The sequence below is a fragment of the Galeopterus variegatus genome, unplaced genomic scaffold (genome assembly GCF_000696425.1).
Source record: "Galeopterus variegatus unplaced genomic scaffold, G_variegatus-3.0.2 Scaffold339, whole genome shotgun sequence".
NCBI classification, from domain to species: domain Eukaryota; kingdom Metazoa; phylum Chordata; class Mammalia; order Dermoptera; family Cynocephalidae; genus Galeopterus; species Galeopterus variegatus.
Genome location: NW_007726450.1, coordinates 606,402 through 627,660, shown reverse-complemented (window position 1 = coordinate 627,660; position 21,259 = coordinate 606,402). Strand labels below are relative to the sequence as shown.

General features: G+C 36.5%; 1 protein-coding gene across 1 annotated transcript in view; it reads left to right on the top strand.

Moving 5' to 3' along the window:
• CUBN (cubilin (intrinsic factor-cobalamin receptor)) overlaps nucleotides 1-21,259 on the top strand; it is a 121,979-nt gene that overhangs the window by 74,870 nt on the left and 25,850 nt on the right. Inside the window, exons 26-28 of the mRNA XM_008567728.1 lie at nucleotides 1,594-1,794; nucleotides 4,257-4,386; nucleotides 9,006-9,223. Coding sequence (XP_008565950.1) covers nucleotides 1,594-1,794; nucleotides 4,257-4,386; nucleotides 9,006-9,223 — 549 coding nt within the window. The remainder of the gene's footprint in view (nucleotides 1-1,593; nucleotides 1,795-4,256; nucleotides 4,387-9,005; nucleotides 9,224-21,259) is intronic.

The following is a 21,259-nucleotide window of genomic DNA, read 5'->3' as shown; positions in this document are numbered from 1 at the left end:
ACCAGCAATTCCACTTCTAGTTATATATTTAAGAGAATTGAAAACATATGTCCACGCAAAAACTTGTACATGAATGTTTATAGCAGCATTATTGTAATAGCCAAAAACATTGATGAACGGATAATAAATGTGGTATAGCCATTCAATGAAATATTATTTAGCCATAAAAAGGGATGAAGTGCTGGCACATGCTACATGTAACATGGATGAACATCAAAAACATTATATGAAGTAAAAGAAGTCAGTCACAAAAGGTCACATATTATATAACTCTGCTGATATGCAATGTCCAGAATACACAAATCCATAGAAACAGAAAATAGATTAGTGGTTGTCTCAGGCTGGGAGAGTGGTAAACAAGGAGGACCAGACTGGGAGTGATTGCTAATGGGTAGGAGGTTTCTCTATGGGGTGATGAAAATTAGAATTGGGAAGAATGTTAAATCACTAAAGTTCTGTGGGAGTGTGAATTGGTAATTCCTTTCCAAGGGGCAATTTGATAAACCTGAAAAAGAATCTCGCCTCACTAGTAACCCAAACTCAAAATTTATTCTACTGAAATAATTAGAAAAGACCTTTAATATTGATGTACCAGAATGTTTGTTTTGACAATATTTTTAGTCAGAAGAATGTGGAGAAGATAGAATTACTGAGCAGTAGGGGACTGATTGAATATAGGATGACACATGTATGTGTTGGAATTTGATATATGCATAAATACAATTTTAGAAGAATATATAATCACATGAAAATGTATGATGTTAATAAAATGTACGGCGTTAATTTTATGTTAATAAAATGAGGTTACAAAAGATTGTGCTCTGTATGATCTCAATTAATGTTTTAACTTGTAAAAATGACTGAATAAATTGTACTAATAAAAGTCTTTTGAATTTCTTGTTTATTCTGTTTTATATTTTTCTTTGGGGGATGGAAGATTGGAGTATATATTCGTTTTATAATTTGAAAACAATGATATGTATTTTTACAATCACTAAACCCTTAAGCTAATTTTGCTTGTGTAACTATTTAAAACGGTTGTTCAATAAACATTAAGGAATTTCTAATGATTTCTCCATGGTAGGAGTCTCTTATCTGTACCTAAGCTCTCTCAATGGCAGAACTATTGGCATTTGGGGCTGGGTAGTTTTTTGTAGTTTGAGAGCTGAGGCTTAGGGACTACATTGCAGCATATTTAGCAGCATTCCTGGCCTCCCACTCCCCAGTATGGTGCAAAAAATGTCTTCACATATTGCCAAACGTCCCTTGGGACGTAAAATTGTCCCTAGTTTATAATCACTGAATTAAAGGAACTATTTCATAAAGGAAGAAAATTCTAGATTGTTTCATAGTGAAATTTACCTATTGAGAATTTCTACCTATTTTCTCATGCCTGTCCTTCTTTTGAAATGAGGGAAAAAATCTTTTCATCAGGAAACACAGTTAAATAATAACTTACCAAATATCTCTTGACTCATTTTAATTTCACTGTCAGTTGCATGAATTGTCATAACATTTTTGTTCTAAAATTTGCAGCATCAATTGTTTATGTTGTTTCTGATCATAATGCTGGTTGTTTTGTGCTTTGTACAGCTCACTCAGCCGTCACAGGAAGCTGTGCCAATGACGGGGTGCACATTATCAGGGGTACCAGCTTCTCTTCCACGCCTATTGCTACCATGTGTGGCGAAGAGATCCTAGCGCCTCTCACCATCATGGGCCCAGTGTTGCTTAACTTCTACTCAAATGCACACATCACAGACTTGGGATTCAAGTTTTCCTATAGGATAATATGTGAGTAGCCATAATAATAGAATTTGGAATTTTCCTTTTTTCTTGAGTAATTTACACAGGAGTTTTCATTGTGATTCATACATCACCAACTTGAAGATTCAGAGACTTCAAGGGAAAAATTTGTCAACTAGGTGCATAGTACAAAAATACTTAGACATTTTCCTTAAAAAGGGGGAAGGGGGACCTTTTTTGTGAACTTTGGCTAGGACTACTTTGAAAAATCAAAGGGAGAATTGAGATTTATTTTGAGAATTTAAAATGAACATTCCTGCTATCTTTAGCTGTTCATACTTTACATAAAGGTACTTTTTGGCCTGAATTATCCAGATGCCTGTTTTATTTCCCCAAGGCATTTTGCTAATATGAAAGATATTTTATAAATTTAAGGGAGATAACTTAAATATCTTAAATGACCTTCTGATAGGAAAGGATGTTTTAAACAATATGCAAAAAGCACAAGCCCTAAAGGAAAAGACTGATATATTCAACTATGCTTTAATTTACAACTTTTGTATATCCAAGGCAAAGTGAAGAGACAAGCTACAGCACAGGCATAGGGGCCATTGTAGCTACAAAGAAAATTGTAAGATTGTTATTTCCCTGTCTTAAATAGTCATTTGCCCTCCTGCAGTACTCCTAAAATTGCTCGGTTAGTTTGCTGACAATATTTTTCCCACAACATTCCAACTTCAGTGATACTGGCACACAAATCTTGTCAAATTTTGTTTTGTCTTTGCTTGACCAAACCCTTTGCTAAAAAGTTAGTTTCTCCTCAAATAAATCATCTTTCCATCCACAGAAAAGACTAAAAATGTTTATTTACTCATGAAAAAGGCCTTCATAATTTATTCACATTAGCTGCTATCTGAATCTTGACCTCCAATATTTGCAAAGTGTGGTTATGGATGGCTTTGTAGATCTGTTGGCACAAACAGAATAGAACTGGGCAATTAACATTCCTTCCCCTGTTGTCTTGTTGAATAAAGAAAAGGATTGATTTGTTTTATTCTTTTGGTACAACTGCTGCTTTGGAGAGTTAAGCCCCTGCTTTAAATTCTACTCTTTAATCCCTCATTTTCCTAAAACACAGTTTGCAAGGTTCAATATATCTAGTTGGAGAGTCTCACTTAAAGAGTATTGTTGACATTAAAACTTCAAATCCTGACAATGTACAAAGATGGGGGAGTTATTTAAGCATTGATAAACTTTCAGAGAACACATAATTGCGTATAAAATGAAATAGAGTAATTGTTGCCCAAATCTATCATTTAATTCACTACAGATGTACCCAGGAATCTGGACACATGAATAGTTATAGGCATATAGAGAAGAGCTTTCCCTGCGAAATGGGCTCAGCTGAGGCAAAAACAATAAGTAAATAAATAACCTTAAATGGAAGCCATAATTTACTCTTCATTCTAAGAGATGTAAATGGAACAGTGTCATTGGTAGTATATGAACCATAGAAATACCACCAAAATATAGTAACCCCATTATACTTCTGGAATCATAAAATAAATAAATATAGGCATTTCTCATTGCCATGGGAGTAGGGCACTTGCCATCATTAGCACAATCCAATCCTCCTTATAGGTAAGCCCAAGCAAAAAATAATAATTTTATATTGTTTATAATAAGGCTTTATTATATTTTGTTGGCTGTTGTTTTTTGACTAATGGGTGTGACTGAGAGCACTGGGCTGTTAATTTCTGGAGTCTGTGTGGAGAATAGGACTAGCTTTTTCATGCTCATTGAGGGTCGATAATATGAATTTGGGCAAGTATAGTCCTTACCAGCCTCACAACTAAATACAAATACATAGGATTTGTATTTATAAATACATATGCATAGAGCTTAAATACATAGAGCTCTTGCATACAAATGCATAGAGCTCTTAAATACATAGGAGCTATGCATTTGAGCCGGCAGAGGGAACTAAACTTGCAAGTTCCAAAAATGATTTCCAATTCTTCATCTTGTAATATTCTATCCCTGACAGAGGAGATACATTAGGATTTCTGGATTGCAGCCTTTCTTAGATCTATATGCCCAGACAGTGCCTTGAATTCTGCATGCTTTTTCTAAACTTCCAGTTATGGCTGTCATCCTCTCTCAATCTGTCAGTTAAATATAGGGAAGGGACAGTTACCTCCCATATGTGAAATGTTCTTTCTCATTATTTTCACTCTGGCTATTAATTTGACTAAGACTCATTCCTTTCCAAGATGTGCCTTAAAATATTTTTCCCTGTTTCCATTCCCTCACTGTCTCTTATTTTCCCTCCCAGTGGAAAAAACAGAATGATTTGTAAATGTGGTGAAGGGAGGTTTAAGTTACTCTAAGAAAAATAATTATTATCTTTCTTAGGGAAAAAATGTACAATAGTATAGGATATCTCAAAATTATTTTTGCATGCTGTGAGTCATAACTGCTCTCTGCATGTTCGCTTGTCTTCTCTGCAGCCTGTGGTGGTGTGTTCAACTTCTCCAGTGGGTTCATCAGGAGTCCTGCCTATTCATATACGGACTACCCAAATGATATGCACTGTCTGTATAACATCACCGTTAGGGACAACAGAGTGATCCAGCTCAAGTATGTAAGACTAATTTGCTTTCTTTTTTTTGTCCTTTTTTGAGACGGGCCACACCACACTCAGCCAGTGAGTGCTGTGAGCACACCGATCATCCCTATATAGGATCCGAACCCGCCGTGGGAGCGCTGCTGCACTCCCAGTGCCACACTCTCCCGAGTGCGCCATGGGCTCGGCCCCTAATTTGCTTTCTTAAGAAACCCCTCCCAGCTTTATTTTTAGAAAAGATATTTGTTTACTGATGGAGAGCACTGATTCTCCTCAACACTCTATAGGAAAATTTAGAGGAAAGAGAAGTGAGGTTCCTGTATGGTAGTAAAACCTGGGAAATGGGCCTCCTACCCTCCCTCCCTCAATGCAAGCCAATTGCAATTAAGGGGGGAGGAACAGATACAATCCACAGTTAAAATACTAATTAAAATTCTCCAACAATTGCAAAGGAACTTCATATAATGGGTTAAGTTGTAAGCCTCTCTTGAAGTCAAAGGGGGTAGGAAGGGCAAGAGAAAGCAGTTATCATTTGTTGGGCATTTATTATACACAAGGAAATTTGATTAGCACTTTCCATACTTGTCCTGTTTTATTTTCAAAACACTCATTTGAGGTACATACATATATACATACACACACATATAGTATTAGTCCATTTTCTGTTGATAATAACAGAATACGTGAAACTGGGTAACTTATTTTAAAAAATAGAATTTATGTTTTACAGTTTTGGAGGCTGGGAAGTCCACAGTCCAGGGGGCACACCTGACAAGGGCCTTCTTCTTGGTGGTGACTCTACAGTGATACAAAGTGTTACATGGCAAGAATGTCCTGAGCCACAGAGCTAACCTTCTCACTAGCTCCCATTATAAAGCCATCAGAACCACAGCCATGACAATCCATTAAGCCACCAACCCATTACTTCATGAATGGATCAGTCCATTCACAAGGACACAGTCCTCTTAGAGGCTCTACCTTCTATCACCATATTGGGGGTTAAGTTCCAATGTGAACGTGGGGGAACTTTCAAACCACAGCATACACACACACAAGGGTGCTTCAAAAAGCTCATGGAAAGATTTGTATCATCTTTTTTTTTTTTTCCTTTTTGTCTTTTTTCGTGACCAGTAACAGGATCTCAACCCTCGGTGTCGTGCCCGCACCGCACTCAACCAGTGAGCAGACCGGTCTCTATATGGGATCCGAACCCTCGGCAGGAGCACCGCCGCACTCCCAAGTGCCGCACTCTACTGAGTGCACCACCGGGCCGGCCCTGTATTATCTTTTAAATCTATTTTTCCACAAAGTTTTTGAAGTACCCTTGTATTATTCTCATTTCACTGATGAGAAAACTGAAGCTCAAAGGGTCAAATGGCTGTCCCAAAGTAACACATATTTCAATGAAGTGTCAAAATCTGAACCCATGTCAGGTTTTTCTCCAAAGACCATGTCCTTAGTATTTCCCTGGGCTGTTTCTTGAAAGATAAATTTTCTAACTACTTAAGAAACTTTTTAAAATTTATGTATCAGAACACCTTTAAACTGGCACTGTAAGAGCTATCTTACATCATTAGTAAATTCTCCTGCTAATACTATGTCCTCTCAACAAGACTGATGAGAGAAATGAAGCCTCCTGTTCTTTAAGGTGGTAAAGTTCAAGACTGCTTTCATCTAAGATGGCTTATTTCTAACTCTCGTGTTTCAGTGATACACCGCATGTGGTAGAAAACTTTGAAAGTTGGTGGAATTCATGGCAATATAAGATTTTCCACATAGAAGCCTGATGGGCTGAGCCCAAACTTACCTACCTCTCCAATATTTGTCTGTGATCACTTTCTGCCCTAAGATTACAAACTCTCTGCAATTTCCCTCCAGAGACCTCGTATATCAGTTGTATCCTTGGACTATAAAACAGGTCTCGTGAAGCCTGAATTGGTTCCATCATCAGATAGTAAGTAATCTGTAGGCTGGACCTTGAAGAAAACTACAGATCCCACCTGGGACTGTTTGTAAGGAAACTGCCCCAGAGCCAAAGAATTCTGTAGGTCTTAGGGACAAAAGAAGAACAAAAACTGCCAGATGGTCAGGAGCAGGAGGCCTGTGAAGGAATTGCCTGCCTAAGAATGGAAGCATAAGGAGTAGATCTTCTCATTTGCTTCTGGGGCACAGTATTTGTTACTTACACTTGTAGTCCATTCAAGCTGCTATAAAAAAATATTAAAACTGGTTAGCTTATAAGCAACAAGATTTCTCATAGTTCTGGAGGCTGGGAAGCCCAAGATCAAGACAGATTCAGTGTTTGGTGAGGGTCCACTTTCTGGCTTATAAAACATGCTTTCTTGTGTGTCCTCATGTGGTGGGAGGGGTGAGAGGTCTCTCTTTTATAAGAGCTCTAATCCCATTCATGAGGCTCTACCCCTGTGACCTAATCACATCCCAAAGGCCCCACTTCCTAATATCATCCCCTGGGTGGTTAGGATTTCAACATATGAATTTTGGGGGATACAAACATTCAGACCATGGTTGATATGCCATACATATATCTCAACTAACATAGATATATGTTTATATTATATGTAAAATATAAAATATACATATATTTTCCAGTTTTCAGCCTGGATTCTGGAGCTTATCATAGTCAATTTATATCCACGTTTGGAAAATTATTGTGTACTTTCTAAGAGCCTACATTCTATGAAACAGATAGTATTCTAGATGCTGTAGAAGATGCAGACATTAGTAAAACATAAATCCTTCTAGCAAGGCTCTCAAAATAGATGGGCCATATAGGTTTCCTGTCAGCAGGCAGCTCCAGATATCTTTTGTGCTCTCATGGGAAAATAATGCAAAATCAAAAAGCCAAAACAGGTTTGAGTCCTCTTGGAAAGTCACATTTTATCTTTCTTTGTGGATTCTTATTGTGGAAAATAAACATATTGTCTATAGTGAATAAAAATTAATGTAGTTTTGTTGAAAATTATCTAGCTATTGTTCTGCCCTTGTCATCTTTTACAAAAACATTAAATATTAAACTTGGTAAAAGAAAATCAAGAATTTTTCATCTTGATCTTTATCATCAGTTTAAAAACATTCAACCAACCAAAATCTTAGAAAAAAATTTATCAGATTCTTTTTCTTAAGGCTCTTAAAAGGAAATATTTAATTATTAGAAATTTCCAAAATTATTCCATATTATGTGTTATTTATTAAAATTTCAAACAAAAATAAGAGAAATCAGAAGAACGTACAAAAATGAGGATAGGATATCAAATAATTTAAACAAGTTTAAAAAATAAGCTATAATAAACCCATAATAAAATCCTGAAGTCAAACCATGTTGGTAGCCTCACTTGTTTGGAAACTTTTGGTAATAGTTACCTAAAATGATAAAGCATAAGGCCTATGTTAAAGTACTGGGTAAGGTCATAGAGAAAAGTTAGGGTTGTATCTGTCAGGATAGGTGATAAGTGATAACAAATAACCCCAAGGCACAGCCGTTTAACTCATCGAGTTTCTTTCTCATTCCTATGAGTGAGTTTGCTGTCGCCTGGCAGGCAAGCTCTGCTCATCAGGGCCTCCCAGCAGCCAAGGCTGATGGAAGCTTCATTTCTGCATGTGCTACCATCATTATCACTGCAGTGGGAAGGCACCGTGGCAAAGCAAGTGGTAGTTTTTAAAACTTCTGCCATAAAATAATACCTATCCTTTCTGCTTACATTTCCATGGCCAAAGCAAATCCTACAGCCATGTCAGACCCCAGAGTATGCACATCAGGGCAATCCTACCAAGTGCTGGGAAGGCAGAGAGCTGGGACCGTGTTGGGAAGTTCCAGTGATGAACACAATGACCTTAGATGTGAATTTCTTATTGGAGCAATCAACTGAGACTCAACAGAATTTAGTTCACTCTTTTCTATCACTAGTTTTGTATTTTTACATCTTTTATGGGAAACAAGTTATTTTGTATTCCTGCTTTTCAAAATCATCCTCCTCATCATAATTACTTCTTTTTTTTTTGAGTATCTACTCTATGCCAGATATCGTAGTTTGGTTTTTATATATTTTTGCACTTAACTTCACTGTAAACTTTATTTTAAAGGAGGGAAAGAGAGACTCTGGGAATGAGAATGGAGCTATGATTCTAAAACCAGTATTTCCTCCTCTCTAGTACATCACCATTCTTCCCATCAGTAAAGCATAGTATGATAGTACCACTTTATCTCACAAAATAACAAGGGAAGAGTAAATACCATATTTTTAATGAAACTGAAAAACTAAAGTGCCGTTGGAATAATCAATAAGTATTATTTCAATTTGTCAAAACTTGATGTCAAGTGGACTTTAATGTCTTAGACTGTAAACTCCTTGAAGTGTAGGACTGACGGTACATATCCCATCTTTACACCCTCAGCTTCTATCACAGTTTTTGGCATATTGTTGTTACTCCAAAAAGTTTGGCTAAACTTTTGACCTGATTGGTAAAGTAGTGTCTGTTTCTAATATTTCCTATCAAGTGCAACTTGGATGTTCTGCTGTTAGTTTTTGCCTTGTCTTTTTAAACCTGTACCAGTAGTACAATTTAATGGAAATCCAAATGGAGAACATCAGTATTAACAAAGTGTATTTCACAGGTTCAATGATTTTGATGTGGTTCCCTCTGCCTTCTGCTCCAACGACTACCTGGCAATTTATGATGGTTCTAACATCAGTGATCCCCTTCTTGGCAAATTCTGTGGTTCTAAGCTCCCACCGAATTTTAAGAGCACCAGTAACAGTATGCTTTTGGTGTTCAAGACAGATTCATTTCAAACAGCAAGAGGATGGAAGGTATCTTTCCAGCAGACATTGGGTAAGAATTGCAGACATATATATATATATCTGTTTTTCATTACTATTATTTTTCTGCTTTATTTAACTTTTTCCACTTGACTACAATTGATTTTCATTTAAGCTTAGAGAAATATGTCACATAAAGTCTTGGTTTAAAAAATGATTGATGACATTTTGATTTCTAAAAACATCAGTCAACAGATGTACCTCTTTAGCATATAAAGGCAAAGTCTGTCTACACAACCACCCTCAAATGAGACCTGAGCCTCATCCTACTACCAACGGCAAGAGCCAGGTCAAGTAAGAAGACCCCGTTATCTGTATTAACTATCTTTAAAGTGGTGAAGATTCTTGGAGAATTTTAAGTAAAGACTTCATGGCCAGTCTTGACTCCTAGAAAGATCGCTGTGGTATCAGGATGACGGGAGGCTCTAGGACCCTACAACCTAAAAAGGAAAAAGCTTATTATAGAAATCCTGAAGGGAAATGTCAAAGGCTCCAACTAATATAGTGGGATTGGAGCTACAGGGAAGTGTAGAAATCTTAGAGATATTCAGAAGGTAGAATGCGCTGGAAGGATAGTGTTTAGAACGTGATGATGTTTTACATGAGTACATGAGTTGAAGATGATTTCTTATAGATGATTGTTGGATGGTGGTACTTTATGAGACTAAAACTGAGGGGAAATGTCATAGTTAGTTTGGGGCATTTGGGGTTGGAGGGCCCATGAGATATCTAAATGAAGATATCTAGTTGGAAGTTGACCCTTGAGAAGCAATTTGGGCTGGAGATATTCGTCTGGAGTCATCCAGAGGTAGCAGGTAAAGCTAGGTATGAGGATAAACTGAAAATACTGCCCCAGTTTATTCCCACTGCATGTGAGAAATAATTGTCTATATAAAATTAGTTCAAAACTTTGAATCATTTCAAATAAAAGGTAGTTAACTGGTTCCCTGCTTATCTAATAGCATCAGTGGCACAGTCTAAGATATTTGATACGTGACTCAGCAAAGTGTTTTGATTCTTTCATTTGAATATAGATGTGATTAACGTTCTGAAACCTAACAGCTCTCCAAACAAATCCCATACTTTATGAAGACTCAGAAAGATCTGGGTAGTTTAATTCTGAGTCACTTTTCAAATTCTTTCTTTCTTTCTCTTTTCCCCAAAGTGGGGATATCTTTCATTCTTAAGCTACAAAGCAGAACTTACCTTAAACTTCTTTACATTTGGCATGTTATTTTGTCATGCATTTGTATTTCGAAGGTTTCCCAGTAAACCCCCGACATCATGACAAGTTGTTTAGAAAATCACTTTGCTAAGTACTCTGCTTAGCTGTCTCAACAATTACTTGAAAGCAAGTCTCACTGGAAAATGGAGAGTTTTACCTTAATAGAATCATGTAAGTGAAGTGGCAAAGAAAACACGGAAGGCTGTTTTGGAAGAAAAAAATGACTTTCCTTTGGAGATTTTTTTTTTTTTTGGCGCAAAAGAACTTAATGTATTCTGGCCTTTAGCACAGATTTTCGAATCAAATGGTGTATATCTACATTTGCTCTGCTACCTGCTTTCGATTTATTTTCCTTTCTCCTAATATACTCTCACATGGAAATTGCAATAGTTGTCCCCAAGCTCTGCACACTGCTGTCATCTGCATGAAGGTTTCCTGGTAGCCAGGGTTCCCCAGCCTCATGAATGACTATGTTTTCCTGAGCAACAAAGAAGACATTCTTAGACTTATTGTGATTTTACTGAACTGAAGTAGCACAGAAGGAAAAATCTTACACTGTCAGGGGCAGTGTCCATGCGTGAGTCATTGAACACTTACAGTCAGTCGCTGTTTTCCTCTGGTCACAGAAAGAAAAGGTTGAAGTGGTGAGGGCAGAAATGGAATTTTATTACTTTCCAGCATTGTGCTACCACTGTATTTCATAAGGATGACTTTTACCTTTTTCATCTGTATAAATGTCATTAGCCACTTGGAAATATTTAAGAAGAAATTTTGACTAATCTTTATTGCTATTTTTTAATGAACACTTAAGTACTATAATTTTGAATTGTAGTGATCTTACAAAGCTTTCAAAGCCACACATAAGTTTACTGATATTCCACATAACTTAAAAATTGTCTTATTTCTTCTTTGTTGTTTGTGTTGAGAAAAAGAGGAAGGAACAATTAGAGTAGCCTTAATTGTAGGGCTTACAGAATCTTTTAGTTATGGATCTAAATTTAAAAACTCAGACTTGGCTAATAGGGGATACCTTTCACCTCCAACTTATCTATTTAAAACCACCCTATCTTTCTTATAAAGAGAAGGAAAGCAACTTTGTGGGCCAGACAGCCAATTTTCATTTCCAAGGCTATCAGTCAGCCTGGAAAAGAGTATCTTCACTGAGTAAATAATTGATGTGAAGAGGAGACCATTATAGTCTGTGACATTTCTCTTTAGTTGTATCTTGACTAAAACACTAAGCAGAATTTGCAAATTTGCTGTTTAGACTATGCACTTGGCAATACTTTATGCACACCTGCTTTAATTTTTCAGAAGTTAGTCAAGAGCCTGGCTTACATAATTATGTGACTATTAGGTAAACTGCTCCTCATGCATTTGTTATATTTGTATTGCTGGTGGGTCAGAGCAAATTTGGGGGCAATATCCCCTAGTTGCTAATTTCTAAATATGTAGTGAAATTGGGTCTCCTTCTTTCATCGAACTTCAGCAGCTAGAGACCCATGTGCATGGGACCTAAGGTAAGGAGAAAGCCGAGCAAGCAATGCTCAGAAGTTGGTATCTAACTGGAATGCAAATTTGCCTTTCCATGTTCCCCTTGCTCTCCAACACTATGTGAATGATTGATCCTGAATGACTGACAAGCAGCAAAATGATCATTCTGGGCTTCTGGAATCCATGAAACTTTGCAATTATCTGCACATCTGAGCGTTTTCTCGACCAAGTGCCTAGCTTTTATCAGATCTTCAATGGCTTCTGTGATCCCATAAAGTTGAAAAAGCCATGGGTTTGTATTTGGCTGAAGTAAGCAGGCTCTATGGGGCAGATTTGACAATTAAAAGTACGCTTTATCAACTTCTGCTAGTTTCACTCTGCCCCTCTCTGACTAGCATAATCTGCTTCAGCCATGACTCTGTTTATGTGTGTCACACATGAAGCACTTCATGCTTGCAAATGTGTTTCTAACCATCAAAGCCTCCATTCCCTCTTACTGGGCTGCTCTCATGCCAGAGTGTTGCTCAGTCTATTTACAACATGCTCATTACATTATACGCCACACTTCTAGATATAGGATTAGATAGGGGATTTTAAGTAAATTTAATTACTGTGCAGTACCGTCGTCATTTCATTTTTTCTAAAATAACGTATTCTATAACACTTCAACAAAACTTCAGTGTGAAACACTGAACTTGGTCCAGTTAGGTGTGAGGTTTATAGGCGTTTAAATCAGCGAGTTGCCGAGGACAGAGTGAGGAATGCCCCCTACAGGACGACACATCCCAGAAGGACAAGATGGCAATAGCAGGGACAAAGGACATCAGTGGCTGGAAACACGACTCAGAGCTCCCAGCCCACGTTCTGGGGATGAGGGCCATATTTGTCTCTTTCCACCTGGGATATTTGTTACATGGAGAATGAGTCAGTGGCATTAAGGTCAGACTCAGAGATCTCTGCTATGAGACAAAAGCAAAAATACCAAAGCACATGTCTAACAAGGACAGAATGAATCATAGTCCAACAAAGGCAGAAAAATGGCCAAATGTGAGGAGCTGTACACCAGGAATCAGGTGGCCGTGATCGAATCGATTCATATGTCATTGCCTGGTGATACGGCTTTAGAAAAGTCCTGTAACATTTTTGACATTGATTTTTATCCACTCTAAAAAGATCTTTTTGAAATATTTCCACTTTCTATCTTTTAAGAACGTGATGGGAATGAAGTAGGTAATTCCTTAGTTGTCAAAAAAGGAAGACTCTGTGTGTTAGAAGTGATATCGAAGTCCTAAATTTCTATGAGGCTCCACGACCTGCCCCAACCTATGTCCAAGGTGGGGAACAGGTGTGTGTCATCATTCTCAACAGGACCCTTCATGCTACAATGACTTCTCAGTCTTTCTTACTCCCTTTGCACTGACATCTAACCATCAAATCCTAAAGTACCTTTGTAACTTAAATCTGAAGTCAAAAGCTAACTTCTAACTAAATCTTAAGGCCTTGCAGAGGCCTGTCACCAATTGGCTGTATGAATGAATTAAAGAATAAATGGATAAAGTTACTCCTACTTAACAGTTATATTTTATTATGAGATACAACATATACTATGTACTATACATTATATTACGTTTAGATTCACCTCATTTTCAAAATGTAATCACGGTTTACATAGTTAAGCTGTTGCACAGGGTAGTAAATTGAATCATTTTCATCCTCAGAGAATTAGGAATATTGGACCAGACTCAAGATTTGGGTCATGTGTGTTTGGTTTTTGGATCTTTGCCTGTTACCTTCACATCTGGAAAATGTCTCTCAAACCAAACATGCTAAAGAGAGACAGTTGTGAGTGATGGGAGGAAGTTGAGGGAGTTGAAAAAGGGTTCACTTGTAAGAGGGGATAGGAAAAAAAAAAAAAAAAGGAGACAGAGAAGGCTGAAGAAAGTCTGGGGCCATGGAAAATACAATCTCAACAAATGGAGAAAAATCTAACATGTCAAACTCAGACTTCAGCTTCTAGTTATTTTTAAGTTTCACAGTTTTGGTGTTAAGTTTAAACTTTGAGAGGCATTCTAAAGTTCTGTAGCTACATAATAAAAGAATAAACTGTAAAACATTCAGTGACATTAAAAATATGTGTGTATGTGTCGCTAGGCGCCTCTTAGCAGCCTGAGATAAGCTGCCAACCCACATTACTGTTGGAAGTACAAATGCAATAAGATAGTTGAATTATAGCTCCAACAATTTGATAAATCACTGCTCAGATACCTCTCAGTTTAGCAATAATGGAGGTTATTACTCGAAAGCAACCGAGGAATGTGATTTGTCCGGTGTCTTAATGTCATTTGCTCCCTCTGATGAAGTCTGAGAATGAGATGAGTTGAAACCGTAAACCCATTTAAAGAAAACTAGACTAGGCTTATTTCCGCCCTTTTTAAGCCTTGTAACTTTCACTGGTGATTAGACTTCCCTTGGGGGCTGATGCAAAAGACAAGGTTATCTATAGGTTATTCTTTGTGGGTTTTATTGAAAAGGGTTTTTTGCTGAGCTGAGAATGTGGGAATGGGATAAAGAAACTAACAAATGCTTAATTCACTAAAATGTTACAAAAGCAAGCAGACTGGAGTTAAATTCCAAAGCAGCAAGAAGAAAGGAAAGGTTCTTAATAAACATGTTCTAACATCAGAATCTGTGTCCCCCAAAATGACCATATTCAGCCCCTGGTCTTGAAGGGTAAGGCTGTACTTGGGTAAACAAAACCAGATGGTATTGTGGAGACCAAGCTAAGTGATAAAATTGAGTTAGTGGTAAGTTATAAGATAACACTTTGAAAAACATTCAAATGGACAAGAGCTGGGAAGCAAGTATTCTGCATAGCCTAAGCCACACCAGCCCTTCTCAAAATGCAACCCAGTTTTGTCTCAGATAACCAGAAATTTGGGGTTAAATTATTTGTAAACTAGATTCTCTATAATAATCATCACGCTTAGTCAGATCAGCTTAGTTTTGATATAGTGTTACCAGGAACATAGAAGAAAAATATGTCTGGTTAGTAATAAGAATTTAAAAACATTCTTTAGAAGGCAGGCCCATGGCTCACTTGGGAGAGCATGGTGCTGACAACACCAAGTCAAGGGTTAAGATCCCCTTACTGGTCATCTTTTAAAAGAATAACCAGCCACGGGCCGGCCCGGTGGCACACTGCTACAGTGCGCTGCTTGGGAGCGCGGTGGCGCTCCCGTCGAGGGTTCGGATCCCACATACAGACTGGTTCCCGCTCACTGGCTGAGCGAGGTGCGGGCCCAGCACCGAGGGTTGCGATCCCGTTGCCAGTCCCGGTCCGGTACGGGCGCGACACTGAGGGTTGCGATCCCGGTACGGGCGCAACACTGAGGGTTGCGATCCGTTGCCGGACACGAAAAAAGACAAAAAGGAAAAAAAAAAAAAAAAAAAAACCAGCCAAACAAAAAACCATTCTTTGGTAATGAATTCATTGTTTAGAAATAAAACAATATTAGGTCAGCAGGACTGTGTTCTTCTCTTTGTTCTACTGTATGACAAGTTTGTGAACTTTGTGTGGTGCTTTACATTCTGCTCACTGGCAAGTGATGACTTGTCCCAAAATCCCAGGGCATGAGGATCATGATCTCTTGTCACTGAGCATCCACTTTGTGCCAGATGTAGTGTGAGCCGCTTTACGTGCATTTCTTCATCTAGTCCTCACCACTACCCCAAGACAGAAATTATCCCATTTTACAAAGGAGGAAATAAGATTTTAAGAGATTAATGTGTTAGTGGTCAAAGGCTTTGCAAGAGGTAAAGCCAAGCTTTGAACTGGATCTGACTGCCTCCTAAACCCATGCTTTTCCTGGCCAGCCTATGTTGCCTCTGTGCCAATTGATAAAAACACCCAGGGATGAAGAGAGATCCTGGGATGAGCTTCGTGAAAGGAAAAGTCACAATGTTCGTACCATTTGGGGTAGAGCTACTTCTATCTACTTCCATCTTCTCATGTGACACTGCCTGCTTTTTGGTAGCAGCATGCCGATTTGCAACTAGTCCCAAATAGTATACCTGGTAATATTCTCTTATTATTTAAATATTGCACATGACTGCAGTGGTCACTGGTTTCCTCCTTCCCGTAAGGCAAGGAAAAAATATTTTTTAAACAAACTCCATTATTTATTAATACTATCATATGGTATAATTACATATTTATACTATAATATATTTATAATATAAATATTATATAATCTTTATATGTATATAAATATATCATATTTTATATATATTTGTATGTTTATAATATATTTAATTATTGAATATTTATATAAATGATGAATAGCATAAACTTATAAATATGATTTATATAATTATACCTATAATATAATATTATATATTTATAAATAGTATCACATGGCAGAAAATAGCGAAGCAGAGAGAGAGACTAACCTCCCATGTCCTCTTCTTTTAAAGCTCTCAGAACCATGCCCCTGACCACCATTATTAATACATCCACTATGGCATGGTCTACAATCTACTCACCTCTTCAAGGCCTCACCTTTCAATTACTGTAATAGGATTTCCCATCCTCAACAGTTACAGTGGGGATTAAGCCTCAATGAGGTTTAGGGGGGCATCAAATCTACAGCATATATTATATATACATATATATTATGTTATATATATATAGTGTGTATATATATATATATATATATATATATATATATATATGCAGTAAAAGCTCATTATCTTTTTGTTGTTGACAGGCAGATGTTGTTGGTGTGATGGTCAAGAATTAGTATAGTTATGGGGAGTATAATTGCCCTGGAAATATAGGGACAATAAATCTCTATATAACAAAAAATCTCTAACCCCAAATTATGGCCTCCAACTTAGTAAAATTCCTTACCACAGGATTCTAACAAAATGAAGGGATTTGGACATTTATTTTCATGATGTAATCCTGATTGGTATGCTTATCATGTATTTCAGTTTACAAATTGGGGATATAAGTCACAAAGAAATTAAGCGACTTGCCAAGGTCACTTAGCACGTCTCGAGCAGAAGTGGGAAAGTAATCCCTGTCTCCATTAGGTAGTACTGCTGCCGGAGTAATAAAAGTTGAAATATAAATGGCACAGTGCACAAACTAATACATCATCAATAAAAACAAAACAATTCCATTTCCTTGTTTAAACTATTATAAAAACAATTAGATACTTGGCCTGATTCCATAAATTCCACAGATTTTATATTGCAACCTATTTTTGACTACTAATTAGCATATTACCATTAATTCTGCTCTCACTAACCAGAACATTTAAAAAATTTTTGGTGACTTTTGATTTTGCAGTTGTCAATGTTGAATAAATAAAAGCATACTCCTTTTAAACAGTGTTACTGCACATAATTGTATCCTGGATTTTACAAATTAGAAAACTTGCTCTGCCTACAGAAATCTAATACTCAGGAATTAAATTTTCATAAGTAACAAACTAGTATCATTTATTGTAGCAAATGTTTAGCTAAAGAAGCATTTTCTTACTAAAAAGCTACCCCTTGAGCAGTGTTTTAAATCTTTCAGAAAACATTTTATTGTTGTTCTGCTTTTTCTTTGCAATCAAGTGTGCCACGAAAGTCAACTAAATTAGCTTTGAAAATAGGTTTGTACATAGGGCCAAAAATTCATCACATGCACACATGCATAATATGTGTCTATAACATCACAACTTTATAAACCAAGAAATTGATTTAGCTAGAAAAACTTCCCTTATAAACTTTGACTAGAAAGCAAATATCAATCTAATAAGAACTATGTATATTTTCTATTCATTCTTTCATTGTTTCCTTGACAATATTCACTTACTATGCAGACAATGAGCTTCCCTTAGGAAGGTGAATTCAACAAGGCTCCTAACCTTGATAAGCTCACTCAAGAAGAGAAGTCAGCAAATAATTGTAAATTCTGTATGATAACTGCTTTTTAACAGAAGTATGTGCAAAGGGCACTGGAGGTACACAAGAAGGGATCTGTGGTACTTGGGTGCTGATAGAAGAGAGGACACAGGATTGTTAAAGAATGCATCACAGAGAATGTGAATCTTGATTATAGTGTATGGGTAAGAATGTAAGCTTTGGAGCATCACTTCCTACATTCAAAAGTTTCTACATCCAGCAAGTTTGACCTTGGACAGTTTACTCATCCACTCTGTTTCTTGATTTTCCTATTTGTAAAATGGGCACACTCATAGTAACTACATCATAGGGTTGTGGTGGTGATTAAATTAGAAAATCCCTGGCACTCATTTAGCATGCAAGAAGTTTTAACTATAAATACTATTATCCTGGAAGGATTAGAAACATTATTTGGGAAAAATGGAAATTCTCTGAAGGGGAAAAAATATGTACAAAGTTACACATGCATCCCATTTCAGGGGATACAGCCCAACATGCACATTGGTAATGCTTTAGGGCACAAGGTGGAAGACAATAGAAGTTGAGACAGGAGAGACAAGCAGGGGCTAGACAGAAGGGCTCTGTATCATATGCAAAGGGGAGCCATTAATTGTTTTGAGCTGGAGAGCACTACGATCTAATTAGATTTGTTTTAACAGGCACAGTCCTGCATCTGTGAGGATGATATTTGGAAGTAGAGGTAGCATTCCAGACGGGAAAAAAAGTTAGTAAAATATTGCAAAAGTTCAGGCAGGGAACGAAGAGAGCAGTGGTACCAGGAAAATAAAGAAGAGGGGTTAAAGGAGAAATCCTCAAGATGTAGGATTAATAAGTCATGGTGTTCTGCTTGAACAAGGTGGTGAGGAAAAAAAAAAATGATCATCTTAAGATTCCTGAACAATATCTTATGATAGCAATGTGCAAATAGAAAATTGTCAGAAGAGGACCATGTTTTGGAGGAGAAAATAATAAGTTTTGATGTTGGTATGGAGAATTTGGTGCCTTTAAGACATCCAGCTAAGATTCAATAGGTAGTCAGATATGAGAATTAGAAGCTTGATAGAAAGGTCTGGGCAGAGACTTTGTTTACTCTTTTTCACTTTGCAGCTATGTGAGGTGGCACATATACATTTAAAATTATTATATCTTCCTGGTGGACTGACTCTTATCATTATGCAATGTCATTTTTTAATACTTCCTTAATTTCTGCTTTATCTGATTTAGTATAGCTTCCATAGCTTTCTTTTGGTTCATGTTTGCATGTACTTTGGGTTCATATTTTCAACCTTTCTCTATGCTGAAGAATATATTTGGGTTTTGTTTTGCTTTGTCTTTCAATTGGAGAATTTAATGTGTTCATGTCTAATAAAATTACTAATATCATTAAATTTAAAGACTTTTGTACTATTTGTTTTCTATTTGTCACACCTCTTATGTTTCTTTATCTTTTCTTGCCTTCTTAAAATTAATCATTTTTTATCACTCTCCTTTTAAAATTATTACTTATACATTCTATTACTCTTTTTTTAGTAGTTACCTTGGAGATTAAAATATTCATTCTTGGCTTATTAGAATCTAATTTAAAATTAGTCCTTTTTATCATTTTTTGATTAGTGCAGGGACCTTAGAACATTTTTAATCCATTTACCAACTTCCTGCTTTGGTGCTTTTTATGTCAACTTCAAATATTTTAATTCTATGTATATTTTTAAGCATACTAAACATTTTTATTGTTTTTTACAATTATTAAGTATGTGTATTTACCATTGCTATTGTTCTCCTTTTCTCCCTGAATTTCTATGCTTCTATACAGAATCAATGTGTTTCTTTTTGAAAACTCCCTTTTATGCTTCGTCTACTGCATATTTTCTGGTAAAAAGGTTTTTTTGTTTTTTGTCATTCTGAAAATGACTTTATTTTGTCTTACATTTTTTGTAATATTTTTTCTGAATATTGAATTCTAGTTGGGCATTTAATTTTATTCAGCACTCTCAGATGTTAGTCCATTGTCTTCTGCCTTCCATTATTTTGGTTAGAAAGTCATTGCCCTCCATTCTTTGGGCCCCACCCCCACCCCACCTTGGTCATTCCCATTGTAGATGACTGTACTCTACAATGAGATATGGCTGTTATGGTTTTTAAATTTCATGTTAGCCATTCTGATAGGTGTGTATTAATATCTCATTGTGGTTCTAATTTGCATTCCCCTAATGGTGAACACTTTTCATGTGTTTTTTTGTCATCTGTACATCCTCTTTGGTAAAATACCTGTTCATACCTGTTGCACATTTTCTAATATAATTGTTTATTTTCCCACTGTAGAGTTTTGAGAGCTCTATTTATATTCTCAAAAGTAGTCCTTTGTCAAGTATGTGGCTTGCAAATTTTTTTTTCTAGTCCATACCTTGCCTCTTCATCCTCTTAACAGAGTCTTTCACAGAACAAAAGTTTTTAATTTTGAGAAATTCCAATTTATCAGGTTTTCTTTTTATAGATCATGTTTTTGGTATGAAGTCTAACAATTTTTCACCTACCCTGAGGTTCCAGAGATTTTCTGCTGTTTTCTTCAAAAAGCTTTATGGTTTTACATTTTTCATTTGCATCTATGACCATTTTGAGCTAATTTTTGTTTAAGGTCTGAGGTTTAGGCTGAAGTTAATTTTTTTTCTCTCTGGATATCCAATCGCCCTAGCTCCATTTGTTGAAAGACTATTCTTTCTGCATTAAATTGCTTTGTCACCTTTATAAAAAATTTGTTGGGCATATTTGTGTGAGTCTATTTCTGGGTCCTCTATTGTATTCCTTTGATCTATGTTTCTGACTCTCTGCCAATATCACACTGAGTTGTTTACCACAGCTACACAGCAAGCCTCAATATCAGATGGAGTGATTCCTCCCATTTCTTACTCTTTGTTAAGATTGTTTTGGCAATTTGAAGGCCCATGCCTTTCTATATAAATTTTAAAATAAGCTTTTGTCTGCTTGCAGAAAAACCTTGTTGGGGTTTCGATAGACATTGCAGTGAGCCTATGAACCAATTTGGGGAGAATTGCTGTTTTCACTATGTTGAGTTTTCTAATCCTATACATGAGCACCTCTCTCGGTTTTTTTAGGTGGTCTTTGATTTCTTTCCTCATTTCGTAATTTTCAGAACATACATCTTGCATATGTCTCATTAACTATACACCTAAGTATTTCATTTTCTTTGTAATGATTATAAGTGATATAGTGTGTTTTTAATTGTGGTTTCCGCATATTCATAGTTATTACATAGAAATGTGATTGATTTTTGTGTATTGTTCTTATATCCTGAGTTCTTGCTGAACTCACTTTTTCTAAGAATATTTCTGTAGATTCTTTGGGATTTTCTACATA